Source organism: Lagopus leucura, unplaced genomic scaffold, assembly GCF_019238085.1.
Source record: "Lagopus leucura isolate 7727_CA_CO unplaced genomic scaffold, USGS_WTPT01 35097-1_obj-0_obj, whole genome shotgun sequence".
In the NCBI taxonomy this organism is placed as follows: Eukaryota; Metazoa; Chordata; class Aves; order Galliformes; family Phasianidae; genus Lagopus; species Lagopus leucura.
In genome coordinates, this window is record NW_024967812.1 from 78,093 (window position 1) to 91,174 (window position 13,082).

A 13,082-nucleotide genomic window follows, 5' to 3' on the forward strand; every position below is an offset into this window, starting at 1 on the left:
TGGACAACTTGTGCTATAGTATCCTTGATCCAGACCCCATTTCCGTATGGCATCTCTTTCTTAATGGCCCGTGGTGTCACGGGGGCCCCGAACTGGAAATAACGCCCTCGTGGTGTCACTGTAAAAGTCTGCCAAGCGAAGCTCTGGTTGCTCCATCCCTGAAGGCCAGGCTGGGCAGCATGACCCAGTGGGTGGCATCCCTGCCCAGGGCATCGGGGTTGAGCTTCTAAGTTCTGTACCGTCCCTTCCAGCCCAACCCATTTCGCTGTTCTGCATTCCTGTGATGCAATCCCCCACCCTGGTGCAGTGCACCACAAGCGGAGCAGCCCGCGTGGAGCCTCTGCCCGGCATCCCAGAGCTGTGAGGTCGCGGTGCCCTGTGCTCTGCTGTGCTGAGCTCTCAATGCCTGGCTGTGACGCCGTGCTGCAGGCATCGCTCTGTGCGACTCACTGTGGCTGTGTCGGTGGTGGTGGAAGCATGGTGCAAGTGTGGGGGGCCATGGCCCCTGCCCGCCTTGTCTTCCTCTTCCTCCTGATGGCCGTGTGCTTCAGGGAGATGTGTGCTGCTCCATGGCGAGCACCAGGAGCAGGTGGGTGGGCAGAGACGGGACCAAAACTGAGCAGCAGTGGGGCGAGAAGTCGGGCTGTGTCCCCACGGCCCTGTGCTGCTCTTCCCTGGGGCTGCCTTCCGGGGCAGGGGTTGGGGGTTTGGGCAGGGGGTGACAGGCTGCACCACAGGAGCCGGGCAGGAGCCCGTGGCAGCACTGCTCCCCAGGCCTGGCTCCAGCCGTGCCACCAGGTCGGGCCGTGGCTCTGCTGATTGCTGGATAGAGCACAGCCTTCATCCTGGGAGGGAGGCGTCCTGGGGAGAGCTCAGAAAATGTGTGCTGGAGACACACGAGCGTTTTCTGCCCCAGGCTTGTGGTACTCCCCATAGATGACTCCCAGTTTCCAACACAGAGCCCCAGCCCACAGCCCAGAGGAGGAGACAGATGTGCTTTCCTCCAGGGCTTCGGTGCAGCCTTCCTTTGTGTGCATCAGAGCCCTCCCAGTAAGAAAGCCCCGAGGGGCTGCATCTTCTTCCGTGTGGTCCGTGAGGGATGCGGCACGTGGCCTGGAGGGAGTCTTGTGTGCCCTGCCAGGTGCCAGCCTGCAGCTCATCCTGGCTGCTCTGCAACTTTGGAAATCGGGACCCTAGTCCTTCTCCCAGCCTGTCCCACGACCCACATCCAGTTACTGCGGGGGTAGGAGATCACGCCGTGCAGTGGGTCCTTCTCTTGTCTGTTCTTGATTGTAGATGATGAGCTCGGTGCTCTCTTTCTGGATGACCTCCTGGATCCAGATTTCACACCTGCGCCCAAGGCACAACCCAGAGGTAAGTTGTGTCTGTTTCCTAGAAGGCAGAAACACTCATGCCCTCATAGTTTACTCGGGTGCAAGGTCTTCCAGGTCTGTCTGTGCCTTGAAGGGCTTGCACAGATGAGCCTTGAGTGTTTCTTTACTTGGAGAGCTGCCACACTTTGGTGGGAAGGTCACCACTGCCCCTCTTCAGCTGAGAGAGCCCAGAGCTTCATATTTGGGCTGTGCCATTCCCTGACCCACCGCCAGATCTTACAGGTCTGCCAGTGTTACAGAGGAGGCCCCCATGTGCAGTGGAAGCTCTCCTCACCTGTGTCTGATCACACTTGTGCCTGCAGGCCCTGCTGGCGAATCAGAACGGAATCCTGTCCATGAACCTGAGGGGAATGCTGGAGGTAAGTCACCAGGCTTTGTTTCCTTGATATTTGTTCATGTGTGGCTGGGATAGTTCAGTAAGGGTTGTGCTTTTCACCGGCCAGTGGGTTCTTCTCCACGGGAAGCATGGGGTGTTGTTGTTTCCTGGGTGCTCTGTGCTCTCGGCGTCGTGTTGGCTTTGCCTCTGTATCTCAGAGGTCTACCAGTGAGACAATTGAAAGCAGCTGAATGCTGTTCTGGGAAGTCTCTGAGAATTGTTTCCCGTGGCCTGGGGAAAGTATTTTGAAAGCTGTGGAATACCAGCCGTCAGGTCACCGGGCCTCTCTGCAGCTTTGGAACTTTTGCCCCATGCCGTTCATTGAGCCCCTTCCATCACTGCATGTCAGTAAGGAAGAGAGGTGGGCACATGCCATGGGAATGTCTCTCAGCTGTCCTTGATTCCAGCCGTGTCTCCAGGCAGCGGCTGACCAAAGCCCAGGTTCAATCCGCTCACTGAGACGCGGGGCGATCCCACAGCTGAGTCCCTGAGAGCTGTTAGTTTTCATTCAGGCTTTAATTTTCTTTCCGAGTGCCGTGTGACTTCCTGCTTCCTCTGTGGAAGAGAAGGGAAGGTTCAGGTCAGGCTGTGTGCAGAGTGCAGTGCCTGCCTTGCAAAGCCGTCTTTGCAGGCCGCTCCAGCCCTGAGCTGCTCCCGGTGCCTTGTGCAGAGCCAGCGGGCACCACGCAGTCGAGCTGAGGGCTGAGCTCCAGGAGGGCGTTCCTCTGGGCAGCCCCACGCGGTGTAAGTTCTGTAGGATCGCGGTGCCCCTGCGTGTACCTGGGAACTGTTTCCAAGGTGCTCCTGTGTGGAAGGGAGAGAGCAGTGTCATGAAGAAATCCCCTGCTTTAATTGCATCCCGCGTCGTTCCGATTGGGAGGATGTTTAATTAGAATTGCTCTGTGCTGCGTTTGTTTGCAGATGTGAGTGGAGGAGGTGATCCAGCTTCCCCTCTGAGCTCTGAGACCGAAACCCGGACGGATGGCATGGGTAAGTCACGGCTCTGTAATTCCTTGGAGAGCTCTCACTGCCTTCTTCGGTGCCATTTCATGGCACTGCTTCCCCCGTACGCTCCGCTGTTCAGCGATGCTGTTGTGCACGACTGAAACTTTTCATGGCTTGCAGAAGTGCCCCCAGGGAGGGCTTTGCTCAGTCGCTGGTTCGTTCCTGTGCTGGAGCCCAGGTGGATGCCCAGGGGTGGTGGTTTGTTTTACCGATGGTGTTGACTCAGCGCTGGTCTTCAAAACCTTGTGCTCATGGCATTTAACTTCATGTGTTCCATGCAGGTCTGGAAAGGGGAAAGGATGAATCCAACAGAGGAAAATTCTCCCAGGGGTCTTACCATCCGTGAGAGCTGCTGAAGGAAATGGACGTGGCAGCTCGTGGTGGGTATACTTCAGTCTGTTCACTGTGAGACTCGGGAAGCTGAGGCCTGATGTCCATGTGCAGGAGGGCATTGCTCAGAGCCGTGCTGCAGTGGTGTTCCATGCGATGCCTTGCAGGCACTGGGGAGCACCAGAGATGGTCTGCTGCCACTTCTGCATCCAGCCGAGACCCAGGGGCAGCTGTTCCCCCAGCACGACCATTACTTGTCAGAGCTGCTTTGTGGAGACCCAGATGGCTGCAAATGTCAAGTGCGGCGATTCTGTTAATACAAAGCCCTCCCTGCAACTGGGCTAGTTCAAGGCAGGATGAGCATCCCGAGCAGGGATGGCTGCCTTTGCTAATGCTGGAAACCATATGCAGATGTCGATTCTGGAGGTGTTCCTGTTGGAGCTTGAATTTCAGCCTGCAAGGTGCCTGGCTGTGATGGTGGAATGTGATGGTTGGTGATGCTCACAGCACAGCGTGTGAGTGCCTTGCTTAGGAGTTGATTCCTCAGGAGGTGTGAGAGGGTAGGCACCCTGCAATTCGTGGGAGTGCCCAAATGCCCGTGGCAGCAGAGGAGGTCGCAGGTGGATTTGGGGGGCGGAGGCCAGCAGACTTGGCCTGAGCTCGAGGTTGGGTCAGCTCAGGTGTGCGATGTGAGAACACATCTCATCCGACTGTCCTATGTCTTTCTAAAGGGACGAACACAGGCAGCGCAAACCACTGGCATGCCAGGAGATTTCTGTCCAGTGTCACCAGAGTCACTGGGTGCCAGCAGGCGCTTCCTGCCTGCTCTCGCACATCAGGTCAGCAGCTGAACCTGAGCGTGTGAGCGCAGAGCACATGTTGTAAAAGAGGCCAGGAGCAGCTCTCTGAAAATGGCTGAGCTCAGTGGGGTGTGGGGAGTTGTGCCAGCCGTGTGCCAGAGAAGGCCTGTGTGATGCTGCTCACCTCTCACCGCTCCCAGTTCCCATAGGGCTGTGAGCTTTGTCCTTTTGGGAACGAAGCGGCCCGAGGGCAATGAGGTGAAGGTAAGGTGGGACGTTGTCGTTTCTTCCAGGGCTGAATGCAGGGAAAAGCACAAAGGCTGCTGTTGGCAGATCTGTGCGGCAGCGCCACGTGGCAGTGATGGTGCTGCTCTCAGCTGTGCTGCTGTCTGCGCTGGTGCTGGCCTGCATCGCTGTGTCGCAGACGTGGAACAAATGCCTGTGAGTTGTCTTTTTCCCCCAACCATTTCATTGCTGCATTTGGCAATGAAGTATTTGTGGTGCCAGGATCCTGGACAGCCGAATCAGCTGCTGGCAGTACGCTGTCACGATTTATGTCGCAAGGTCTTCCAAGTTTGCCCTTATTTCCTGTCAGTGAGTAGGGCTTTCTGAAACTCATTTTCAGTGTGTGCAAGAGGAGAGAGAGAGCAGCAGAGCGAGCTCATCCTGACACCGGCTGGGAGGGAGTTCCAGCTGGAGATGAAGTGGAGAGTGGAGAGGCAACGAGAGAGATCCTTGCCCAAGCAAACAAGAACCTCAGCAATAGTTTCAGTCCGTTCCGTTCTGCCATCCCAGAGGCCAGAGGTGTTCAGACTCGTCTGGAAGACCTGGAGCGTGAACTCCAAGCCATGAAAAAGGTCCGTGGGAACAGTGGTGAGTGCTGCTTCCTGTCAGAGGATGGCCCTGAAAGTGAGAGTGGAGGATCAGTGGCAGAGCATTTGCCCTTCACCCTCTGTTCCCCAGGACGAGTTCGAAGATTCTTAGCTCGCCACAGCTACCGTCCTTCTGAGGGTTCTAATGAGGACCCAGAAAGCGAGCTTCCTCTGACCGCCGGACAGCACGTTTATGTCTTTGGAGATGTGGATGAGGACGGCTGGTTTCTGGGAGAGCTGACGGATGGCACGAGAGGGCTGGTCCCTTCCAGTTTGGTTACAGAGGTTTCAGATGATGAGCTGGACACAACGATGCCTCCCGAGCTCTGTGATTTCCTGCTGGAAACGGATGATTGTGTCGATGCAAAGAGTCCATAATGCAGCAACATCCTGTCACAATTCTTGCCTCACTTCATCACCATGTTTCTGTTTCACCATTGTCATGCTGCTGTACTGTGTTGCCATTGTATCCCTTTTATCCCATTGTCATCACTCTGCTATCCCAGTGTTATCTCTCCATTGTCTCATGTTGCCATTGTCACTGGCCCCCTGTTGTCCTGTGTCATCACTGTCACCCCATTTTCACCCTGTTGTCCCATGGCACTCTTGCTTTTATCCCATTTGTCCCGTATTGCCTTTGCCTTTGTCACCCCATCATCCAATTTGCCATCATCATTGTCTTCCCATGGTCCTACTGTTGTCCCTTATGATGACATCACTATTATCAGCCTGCAGTCAGTACATTCTCATGCTGTTCCCTTGTGTTGCCATTACAATTGTCTCCTTGTTGTCCTGTGTCAGAAACCCGGTTGCAGCTCCTCCCACACTGCCAGCCCCGTGCTGGCTGCCGGCTGCTCCAGCTTGAGCTGCTTGAGGTGGGGGAAGAAGTTGTACAGACAGCCCAGCAGCTCGTTGCTCTTCACTGTAACGTGTTCTCGGCACTGCCACCATCACCACACTGCCACTGCCCACAGGGACACAGTGACGTGCAGGGACAAGTGGTGATGTCTGTACCAGGTCACAGGCACTGTGTGTCCTCCAGGCACTCCTCGCTCATGGGCTGCACACCCACCTGTAGCTGCAGCGTGAAGTTGTGCATGGCCCAGATTAAGCCACATCACCATTCTTGTCACGTTGCTGTTGTCACTGCACTGCTGATCTCCCACACAGTGTGAGGGACTTCCACTACGGTGCAGCCCGGTGATGGACACAGCCACCAATGGGCTGGGTGACACCAGTGCTGTGGGGTTAAGAGACAGCATGCTGCTGTTGCAAACCAGGCAGAGTAGGGCCGGCATCAGGGGCACTAGAGCCTCCTTGGCCATGCAGCTGCCAGAACCAAAAGGTTCTGCCCAGATCCCTCAGACACATTTCCTGCTGCTGCTTCCTTTGCTTTACCCAAACAGGGCCCAGTGCTGTTCCAAAATGACAACAGCTGGAAAGTGTCACACATACTCCTCTTCGCTGTCACTGTCTGACAGGACAAGCTGAAGCTATGTGAGCAGATTGCTCAGGATGTTCACACCTGCGTGTCACCATGACCATGACATTCCACTGAGAGCAGCTCGGATGTCTACCTGTGCTCTAGGACTGCCCAGTCTGGAAAAGCCTTTTGAATTGTATGGGCGTGAAAGATGTCACTTTGCACTAGGAGAGTTAGCAGAACACACTGGATCCAGGAAGAGAACAGCTGGCTATTTCTCTGGACAGTTGGACCAAGTAAATATAGGGTGGATGTCATGAGCAGTGTCAGCAAACCCTGTGGCACTGCCTGAATGCAGGAGGAAAGGCCGGGTCCTGGCCCATGCCACAGCCGGCAGCAGCCCCGGGGCTGCCTGCATATCCCAAGCACAGCGGCGTGCCCAAGAGGACGGAAACGCCCCCAGGACGGGGCCGCAGCTGCCAGCCTGGCCTCCCGTTCCGTGTTGGAAACACTGCACCCCGCCGGAGTCGGGGCCAGAACCCAGCTCAGCCTGAGCCGGGCCGCAGGGAGGAGGGAGTGGGTTGGGTGCTGGGGGGAAGGGATCCCCGTGGTTGCAACCTCTACAGCTGCCCACCTCGGGAAAGGCAGAGAGGAACAAAACTGACAGTGGCGTGATGGAACTCTCAGTTTTATTGTGATGGACTATGATGACTTTGGATACAATTGGAGCTTGCACATGGCTGCTCCTGCGACATCATTGGGGCTGGCTGTTGATGTTCGGGGCCCAGCGTGGTACCCGGGAGCGGCTTCGCCCCCGGGCTGGTACCCGGGAGCGGCTTCGCCCCCGGGCTGGTCCTCGCCGCCTGGAGCGGCTCCTGTGGCATCTTCGGGGCTGGCTGGGGGTCTCTGCAGCCCGATGTTCAAGAGGGGAGCGGCTTCGAGTCCGGGCCCACCCTGGCTGTCTGGACCGGCTTCCATCCGCTGCTGTGGAAGCCCTTGAGGACCGCGGTGCTCCCCGTCTTGTGCATCTGTTGGTGCCGCTCTCAGCACTTTGGGTTGGTGCCTGCCTGCTCCCACGTGTTTGGCGTCTTCGGGGCTGGCTTGGAGAATCTGGGGCCCGGTGCTGCAAGGGAGAGCGGCTTCTTGTCTGGGCCCGCTGCCCCTGTCTGCACCGGAGGTTGTAGCCAACTGCAGGGGAGTTCCTTGAGGACTCTGATGTCCCCTGGCTGGCAGAGTTTAGGGCGCTGCTCCCGGCAATTGGGGCAGCATTATGGCTGCTCCCACGGTGTTCCTGGGGCTCATTAAAGCCATTTTCATCCCGGTGTAGACGTGGGCGGATTCTCCTCCGGTCTGTCCTGCGCTGCCTGGACAGGCCGCCGCTCTCAGGCACGCGGGAACAGTCAGCTGGCCCCAGTGGTGCCTGGCTGGTGGTGCTGGAGCTGCTCCTCTCTGGTGTCGCAGAGCCTTGGGATGGCTCCATTTCCTGCTGGCTGATGGTGCTGTAGCCAGGAAGATCTGAGTTGCTGCCGGAGGCTGTAAGGGGAGGCAGGAAGGTGAGCAGGATGGAATTACAGCCACGGGGTGGAACTGGCTCCCATTTGTCCAGGGCTAGAGGGATTTGAGCAAGGCCGCTCTGAGCAGCCGCTGCCAGGCCTCGCCTGGCCCCAGCCCAGCAGCACGCGGCCGTTTGCCTCTTACCGGTGCCCTCTCCAGCACAGGCGTTGCACTCCCAGCTAGCTGTGCTCTGACTCAAGTTGGAACAGCGCCGATGAGTGCCTTGCGCAGCACAGGAGCTGCAGAGGAGCAGCTGCCAGGGCCTGGGGAAACCAAGGGGTTGTGGCCATCAGGACAAAGTGATCTGAGCCCGGGAGTGCCCGGCACGGCTCTGGTGCTCAGTCCGTGCTGCCCCAGGCTGTGGCGAGGTCGCGATCCCACGCAGAGCCCCAGAGGGCTGCTGAGGCAACTCACCCCTCTCTCTCTGCGTGCTCCCTGCCGCGTGGGTAACAGCAGTCACTGGCATCGCATCTCCTGTGCCTCTCGCGTAGAGATGCGTAGGCGTTGTTGCCCTCCCATGTTGGTCTTCTGCCAGAGAAGGGAGGGAATGTGATGAGCACCCGCTGCTCCAGGACTAAAACTAATCCAAGGAATCCCTCCCCCTCCACCCCGTCTCCAGTTTGAGATTCCCAATGGTGCTGAGGGCCATGTTGATGGCTGCAAAGGACCAGGCCTGCTGGGACAGTCCCTTACAAAGGACAGCTCATGTGCCCTCACATCTCAAGAGCTGGCTGAAAGACACCAACCTGCCTGGGATTCGGATCCCCATAAAGAACATGTTTGGAATAAACTTGATGTCGTCTCTGCAGAGGGGGCACCGGAAGTAATAAAACCCTGCGTGCAGAGCCTGTTCCTGCAGCAGAAACACAAGCAGTGTGATTGTGAGCCAGGCCTGATGCTGCTGAGCGCCTGTGGTGCTTGCAGGGTGAGGGGAGGGCTCCTACCTGGATGCAGACCCGGTGGAACCAGGCGTGTCGGCAGGCCGGGCACACCATGGTGCTGTATGACCTGCCGTCCCCCACAGGGTCCATGCAGATGATGCAGGTCGTGTCCTGCACAGGTGCTGCCTCCACTGCCTGATGTGGGCGGTGCTCCCAGCAGAAGGACCTGGGGGAAGATGGGAGGGATGGGCAAGGTGAGAAGTGCTGTGAGAAGGGGCAGAGGAACAGGAAAGAGCCCCAGGCCTTGGCTGTGGCTCTGTCAGGCTGCTGGGAGGTGTCACAGCGCGTTCCTGGCTTCTTTGGCTGGTGCTGACAGCAGGGGTTGGAGGCCCACAGGCAATGACTGGCAGCCCTTACCTGAACTCTCCAGTGTACTGGGTGACGCATTCACCCTCCAAGGCGCAGGGGAGATGGAAGCTGCGGTCGCAGCCTGGATCTGCGCAGGTGATGCTGGCTCCCAGATTGCCACAAACGAAGCAGAGCTGGAAAGAGCAGAGCAGCCCCCATCAGCAGCAGCCCCAGGGCCTACGCAGCAGACCCCACACCTCTGGGCAGGGCACAGGATGGGGCAGGGCTGGGTGGCACTCTGCAGAGCTGCCTGGTGAACTGGGCTGGTCTGCAAGAGCAGGAATTTCTCTTGGAGCTGCTTGGAAGGGCTGGGATTGCTTTCTTTGGACCAGGCTAAGCTCACCAAGCCTATCCTGTCACAAAGCTCCCTGTTCTGGTCCAGTGCTCACCATCTGTTCTGCCTGCCTCATGGTGCGTACCAGATCTTCTGTGTGAAAACGTCTGTAAAATATGTCTTCCGAACGTTCACGAAGACCATTGGCAAATACCTGTACAAGAGGAAAGAGCATGATCTTGTTAGGGCAGGAAGCAGGGAATCCCTGGTCGGAGGAGGGTGTCAGGAGCCACGTGGGAACTCACCGCACAAAAAGTATGGTAATAGAATCCACCGTTCTCTTCTTTGCGCCCAAGGATGCTCGAATCCTCATCCACTCGGCCACACAGCACGCATGCTGGAGAAGGGAGAGTAACAGCAGTGAGCGCCTTGCGGGGCCAGTTGTCCCCGGGGGCTGCCCCAGGGGCTGCTCCGTGCCGGCCGTGCCAGCTGAGGGGCAGGGCCAGAGGCTGAGGAGAGGAAGAGGCATTGCAGGCCCAGCGGTGCCAGCAGCCAGCCACAGCTCAGCTGCGGCCGCTTGGCCAAGGAGCAGAGCGGCACGGCCTGCCCCCGCCTGCCCTCTCCGCCGCAGACAGACCCCCAGCCCCCCTCTGCCCGGCAATGGGGAGCTGCGTGCAGGGATTCTTCACTCTCACCTGGCTCCATCAAGCCGGCAGCCTCCTTTGTCTCCATGGACACTGTGTGTGTTGATGACAAGCACTAACAGAATCTCTGTCCCAGCAGTTCTGGGCTTCGTCTTCCGCGTGCCAACCTATGGGAGAAGCGGGACGAGGCTGAGTTCTCAGCTCAGGCCCCTGAGCGCTGGGGAACCTTCCTCCCTGGGCAGCTTCAGGCAGCCCCTTCCTCCCTGCTCACCTCACCAGGTCGCACTGAGCTCGGCCTGAGCCCCGCAGCCTCAGCTCTGTTCCGCACCCCGCGTGTCACAATGGCCGTTCCGTGCCACCCTCTGTGACGCCATCACACCTCACAGGGGCTGAGGGCACCCAGGCAGCAGGGCGGCGGCTCTTGCAGCCAGCGCAGGGCGAGGGGCCCGGTGCCGGACGCAGCCCCGCTGGAGCCCGGCGTGTTGGTGCTGCTGAAGGCACTGGGTGTCACGTGCACCCTCCTGGCCCCACCTGAGTGCTGCCGGGCCTGTGGCTCCATCAGTATCCCAATCAAGTGTTTACATGTTTCCATTACTAGATTGTGGTTTTGCCACTGTCCTGGTTGTATGATTTTTGTTTTCAGTATTCCACACCGTAACAGCACGTGAAGCACCGGGAGCATGTACTGCTAAGAAGTGGGGCAAGTAACCACAGCTGCAGAACAGCAATGCCCCTCCTCATACTGCCAGGTGCTTTTCACTGTGACCAGCTCTAGTCTCACCTTCCAGCATGCTGACCATGAACTGAAGGGTGATCTGTGCTCCCAGAGCAACACAAGGAGAGCTACTAAACGCCAGTAGCCACACTTCCACAGTAAGAGGGAAAGAAGTCCGTGGGAGATAACAATCCAGAAGCTCTGGAGAATAAAAGCAGCTGAAAAAGTTGCTCTTACCTATGAGCACCAGAGGAAAGCTTTGAAGAGGGACTTCCTAGCTCCTTATGCTCCAGTCCACCATATAACCTTACAGATGTAAAGCTCAAATCTAAAAGTAAACCTGATTGCAGTTAACTGCTTGGAAGAAGCTTGTAAGACCTGCCTGGAAATTGCCATTTCAGATTATAGAAGAAACTGATGAGACAAAGTCAGCCATGCTGATGAAAAGGCATCATCGCAGATACTTGAATTCAGCACATTCCAAGGTGACTCCTGTTCTGGACATGGAAGAAGAATGTGGAATTCTCATCTATCATACATATATGCCATGTCCACTTCAAAAAAGACAAACCTCCTTGCCCAGGAACAAGTTTCTGGGCTCAGTGCACAGATTGCTTTGGGCAAGATAAACGGACCTACTCAACCCGAAGTGTTAACAGTGGAGAAACAAAGCAAATTTATACTTAAGAGTTTCTCCATGGATTGTTGCTGAAAAGGAAGCAATCTCTTCTAAGTCATGAGACAAGAAAGCTGCTCACTCCCATTTCAGTTGTTTTTTGAACTATTTATTTTGAAGCACACTTGTGTAGGGAGATTCAACCAAAACAGAGAAAAACAGGGAGCTCTGCTGCAATACCAAATCCCAAATGGCTCTATCCATTAACAACATACACACGTGGACATTTTGTAATCTGCAGTGTTCTGCAAAGCACTGAAGTAACTGTTAGGTAGCATTGAGTTTTGTTATGGGAATAGCTATTGAAATTACTGCCCTGAACCGCCGCTCTGCTCTGCCCCTGGACAACTCCAGTTCGAGCATTTTGGGAGCTCTCTTAACAGCGCTGAGCCGTGCATCCTCTGCCAAAACTGAAGCAGAATTGTATCAGCATTAACATATCAGCTAATGAGACAGGCAGAAGTTACATGCAACCCCAAAACGTTGAAGTGCAATACTCTATTAATGAATTTAAGCTATGAAAGTGTCCAGTGCGATCCTCTGTACTACACCTACCACGTGAATGCCTTATCACCTCACACTAATTACTAATTAAGAGGCCCTATCGGCCTCTTAAGCCAAGGGAACCATCTTATACCTATTTCAGTGGAGAGCTTGTGGATGAGAATCAAGGGGCAGGCTGGTATGGCTGACACTGTTGTGGGAGTGTGCTACAGGCCCCCCGATCAGGAGGAGGAGGTTGATGAGACCTTCCACAAGCAACTGGAAGCAGCGTCACGATCCCAGGCGCTGGTGCTTATGGGGGACTTCAATTATCCAGATATTTGCTGGAAAAGCAATGTGGCCAGGCACGCGCGATCCAGACGGTTCCTGCAATGTGTTGATGACAACTTCCTGATGCAGGTGGTTGAGGAATCGACAAGGAGAGGGGCACTGCTGGACCTTATTCTCACTAATAGAGAAGGGCTTGTCAGGGAAGTAAAGGTCGGGGGCAGCTTGGGTTGTAGTGACCACGAGATGGTGGAGTTCAAGATCCTGAGTGGAAGAAGTAAAGCAAAAAGTAGGATTGCTACCCTGGACTTCAGGAGAGCCAACTTTGATCTCTTCCGGGACCTACTTGGAGCTATCCCATGGGCTAGAGTGTTAGAAGGTAAAGTGGCCTGTGAGAGCTGGTCGGTATTTAAGCAGCTCTTCTTCCAAGCTCAGGATCAGTGCATCCCTGTGAGGAAGAAATCGGGAAAGGGTGACAGGAGACCTGTGTGGATGAGCAAGGAGCTCGGGCGCAAACTCAAAGGAAAGAAGGCGGCCCATGAAATGTGGAAAAAGGGTCTGACCACTTGGGAAGAATATAGGAATGTTGTCAGGGCCTGCAGGGATGCGACGAGGAAGGCTAAAGCCCACCTGAAATTAAAAAGGTGGTTTTTTTTGTTTGTTTGTTTGTTGTTTTTGTTTTTTTTTTTTTAAAGTACGTTAACAGTAAAAGGAAGACTAGGAAGAATGTGGCTCCCCTGCTAAGTGACGGAGGTGTTCTGGTAACAGGGGATGCTGAGAAGGCGGAGATACTGAATGCCTTCTTTGCTCCTATCTTCAGTGAAAAAGCTCCCCCTCAGGAATATGAGACCCTGGAGGTTAGTGAAAGGTTCTGGGGAATGGAAGACCTTCCTTCAGTCAGGGAAGAGGTGGTCCGAGAGCGCCTAGGCAACACCAATGTTCACAAATCCATGGGACCC

General features: G+C 56.0%; 2 protein-coding genes across 3 annotated transcripts; one reads left to right on the plus strand and one right to left on the minus strand.

Moving 5' to 3' along the window:
* The first annotated feature begins 852 nt into the window (after window positions 1–852).
* LOC122193335 (peripheral-type benzodiazepine receptor-associated protein 1-like) lies at window positions 853–8,815 on the plus strand. Its single transcript, XM_042894099.1, has 7 exons — window positions 853–1,374; window positions 1,697–1,753; window positions 2,692–2,760; window positions 3,057–3,155; window positions 4,199–4,346; window positions 4,531–4,778; window positions 4,869–8,815. Exons 4-7 carry the CDS (start codon window positions 3,137–3,139, stop codon window positions 5,153–5,155), a joined length of 702 nt encoding a protein of 233 aa, XP_042750033.1. The 5' UTR covers window positions 853–1,374; window positions 1,697–1,753; window positions 2,692–2,760; window positions 3,057–3,136; the 3' UTR covers window positions 5,156–8,815.
* On the minus strand, window positions 6,873–12,193 carry LOC122193334 (PHD finger protein 7-like). Of its 2 annotated transcripts, none has more exons than XM_042894098.1 (9): window positions 10,013–12,193; window positions 9,623–9,714; window positions 9,463–9,531; window positions 9,053–9,177; window positions 8,699–8,861; window positions 8,501–8,607; window positions 8,169–8,282; window positions 7,899–8,017; window positions 6,873–7,733 (listed from the first exon to the last, which is right to left on the minus strand). In XM_042894098.1, exons 1-9 carry the CDS (start codon window positions 10,047–10,049, stop codon window positions 6,955–6,957), a joined length of 1,605 nt encoding a protein of 534 aa, XP_042750032.1. In that variant the 5' UTR covers window positions 10,050–12,193; the 3' UTR covers window positions 6,873–6,954. The 2 variants fall into 2 exon arrangements, with proteins under 2 accessions (XP_042750032.1, XP_042750030.1); XM_042894096.1 differs by having other exon boundaries at window positions 9,433–9,531.
* Between the last annotated feature and the right edge of the window lie 889 nt (window positions 12,194–13,082).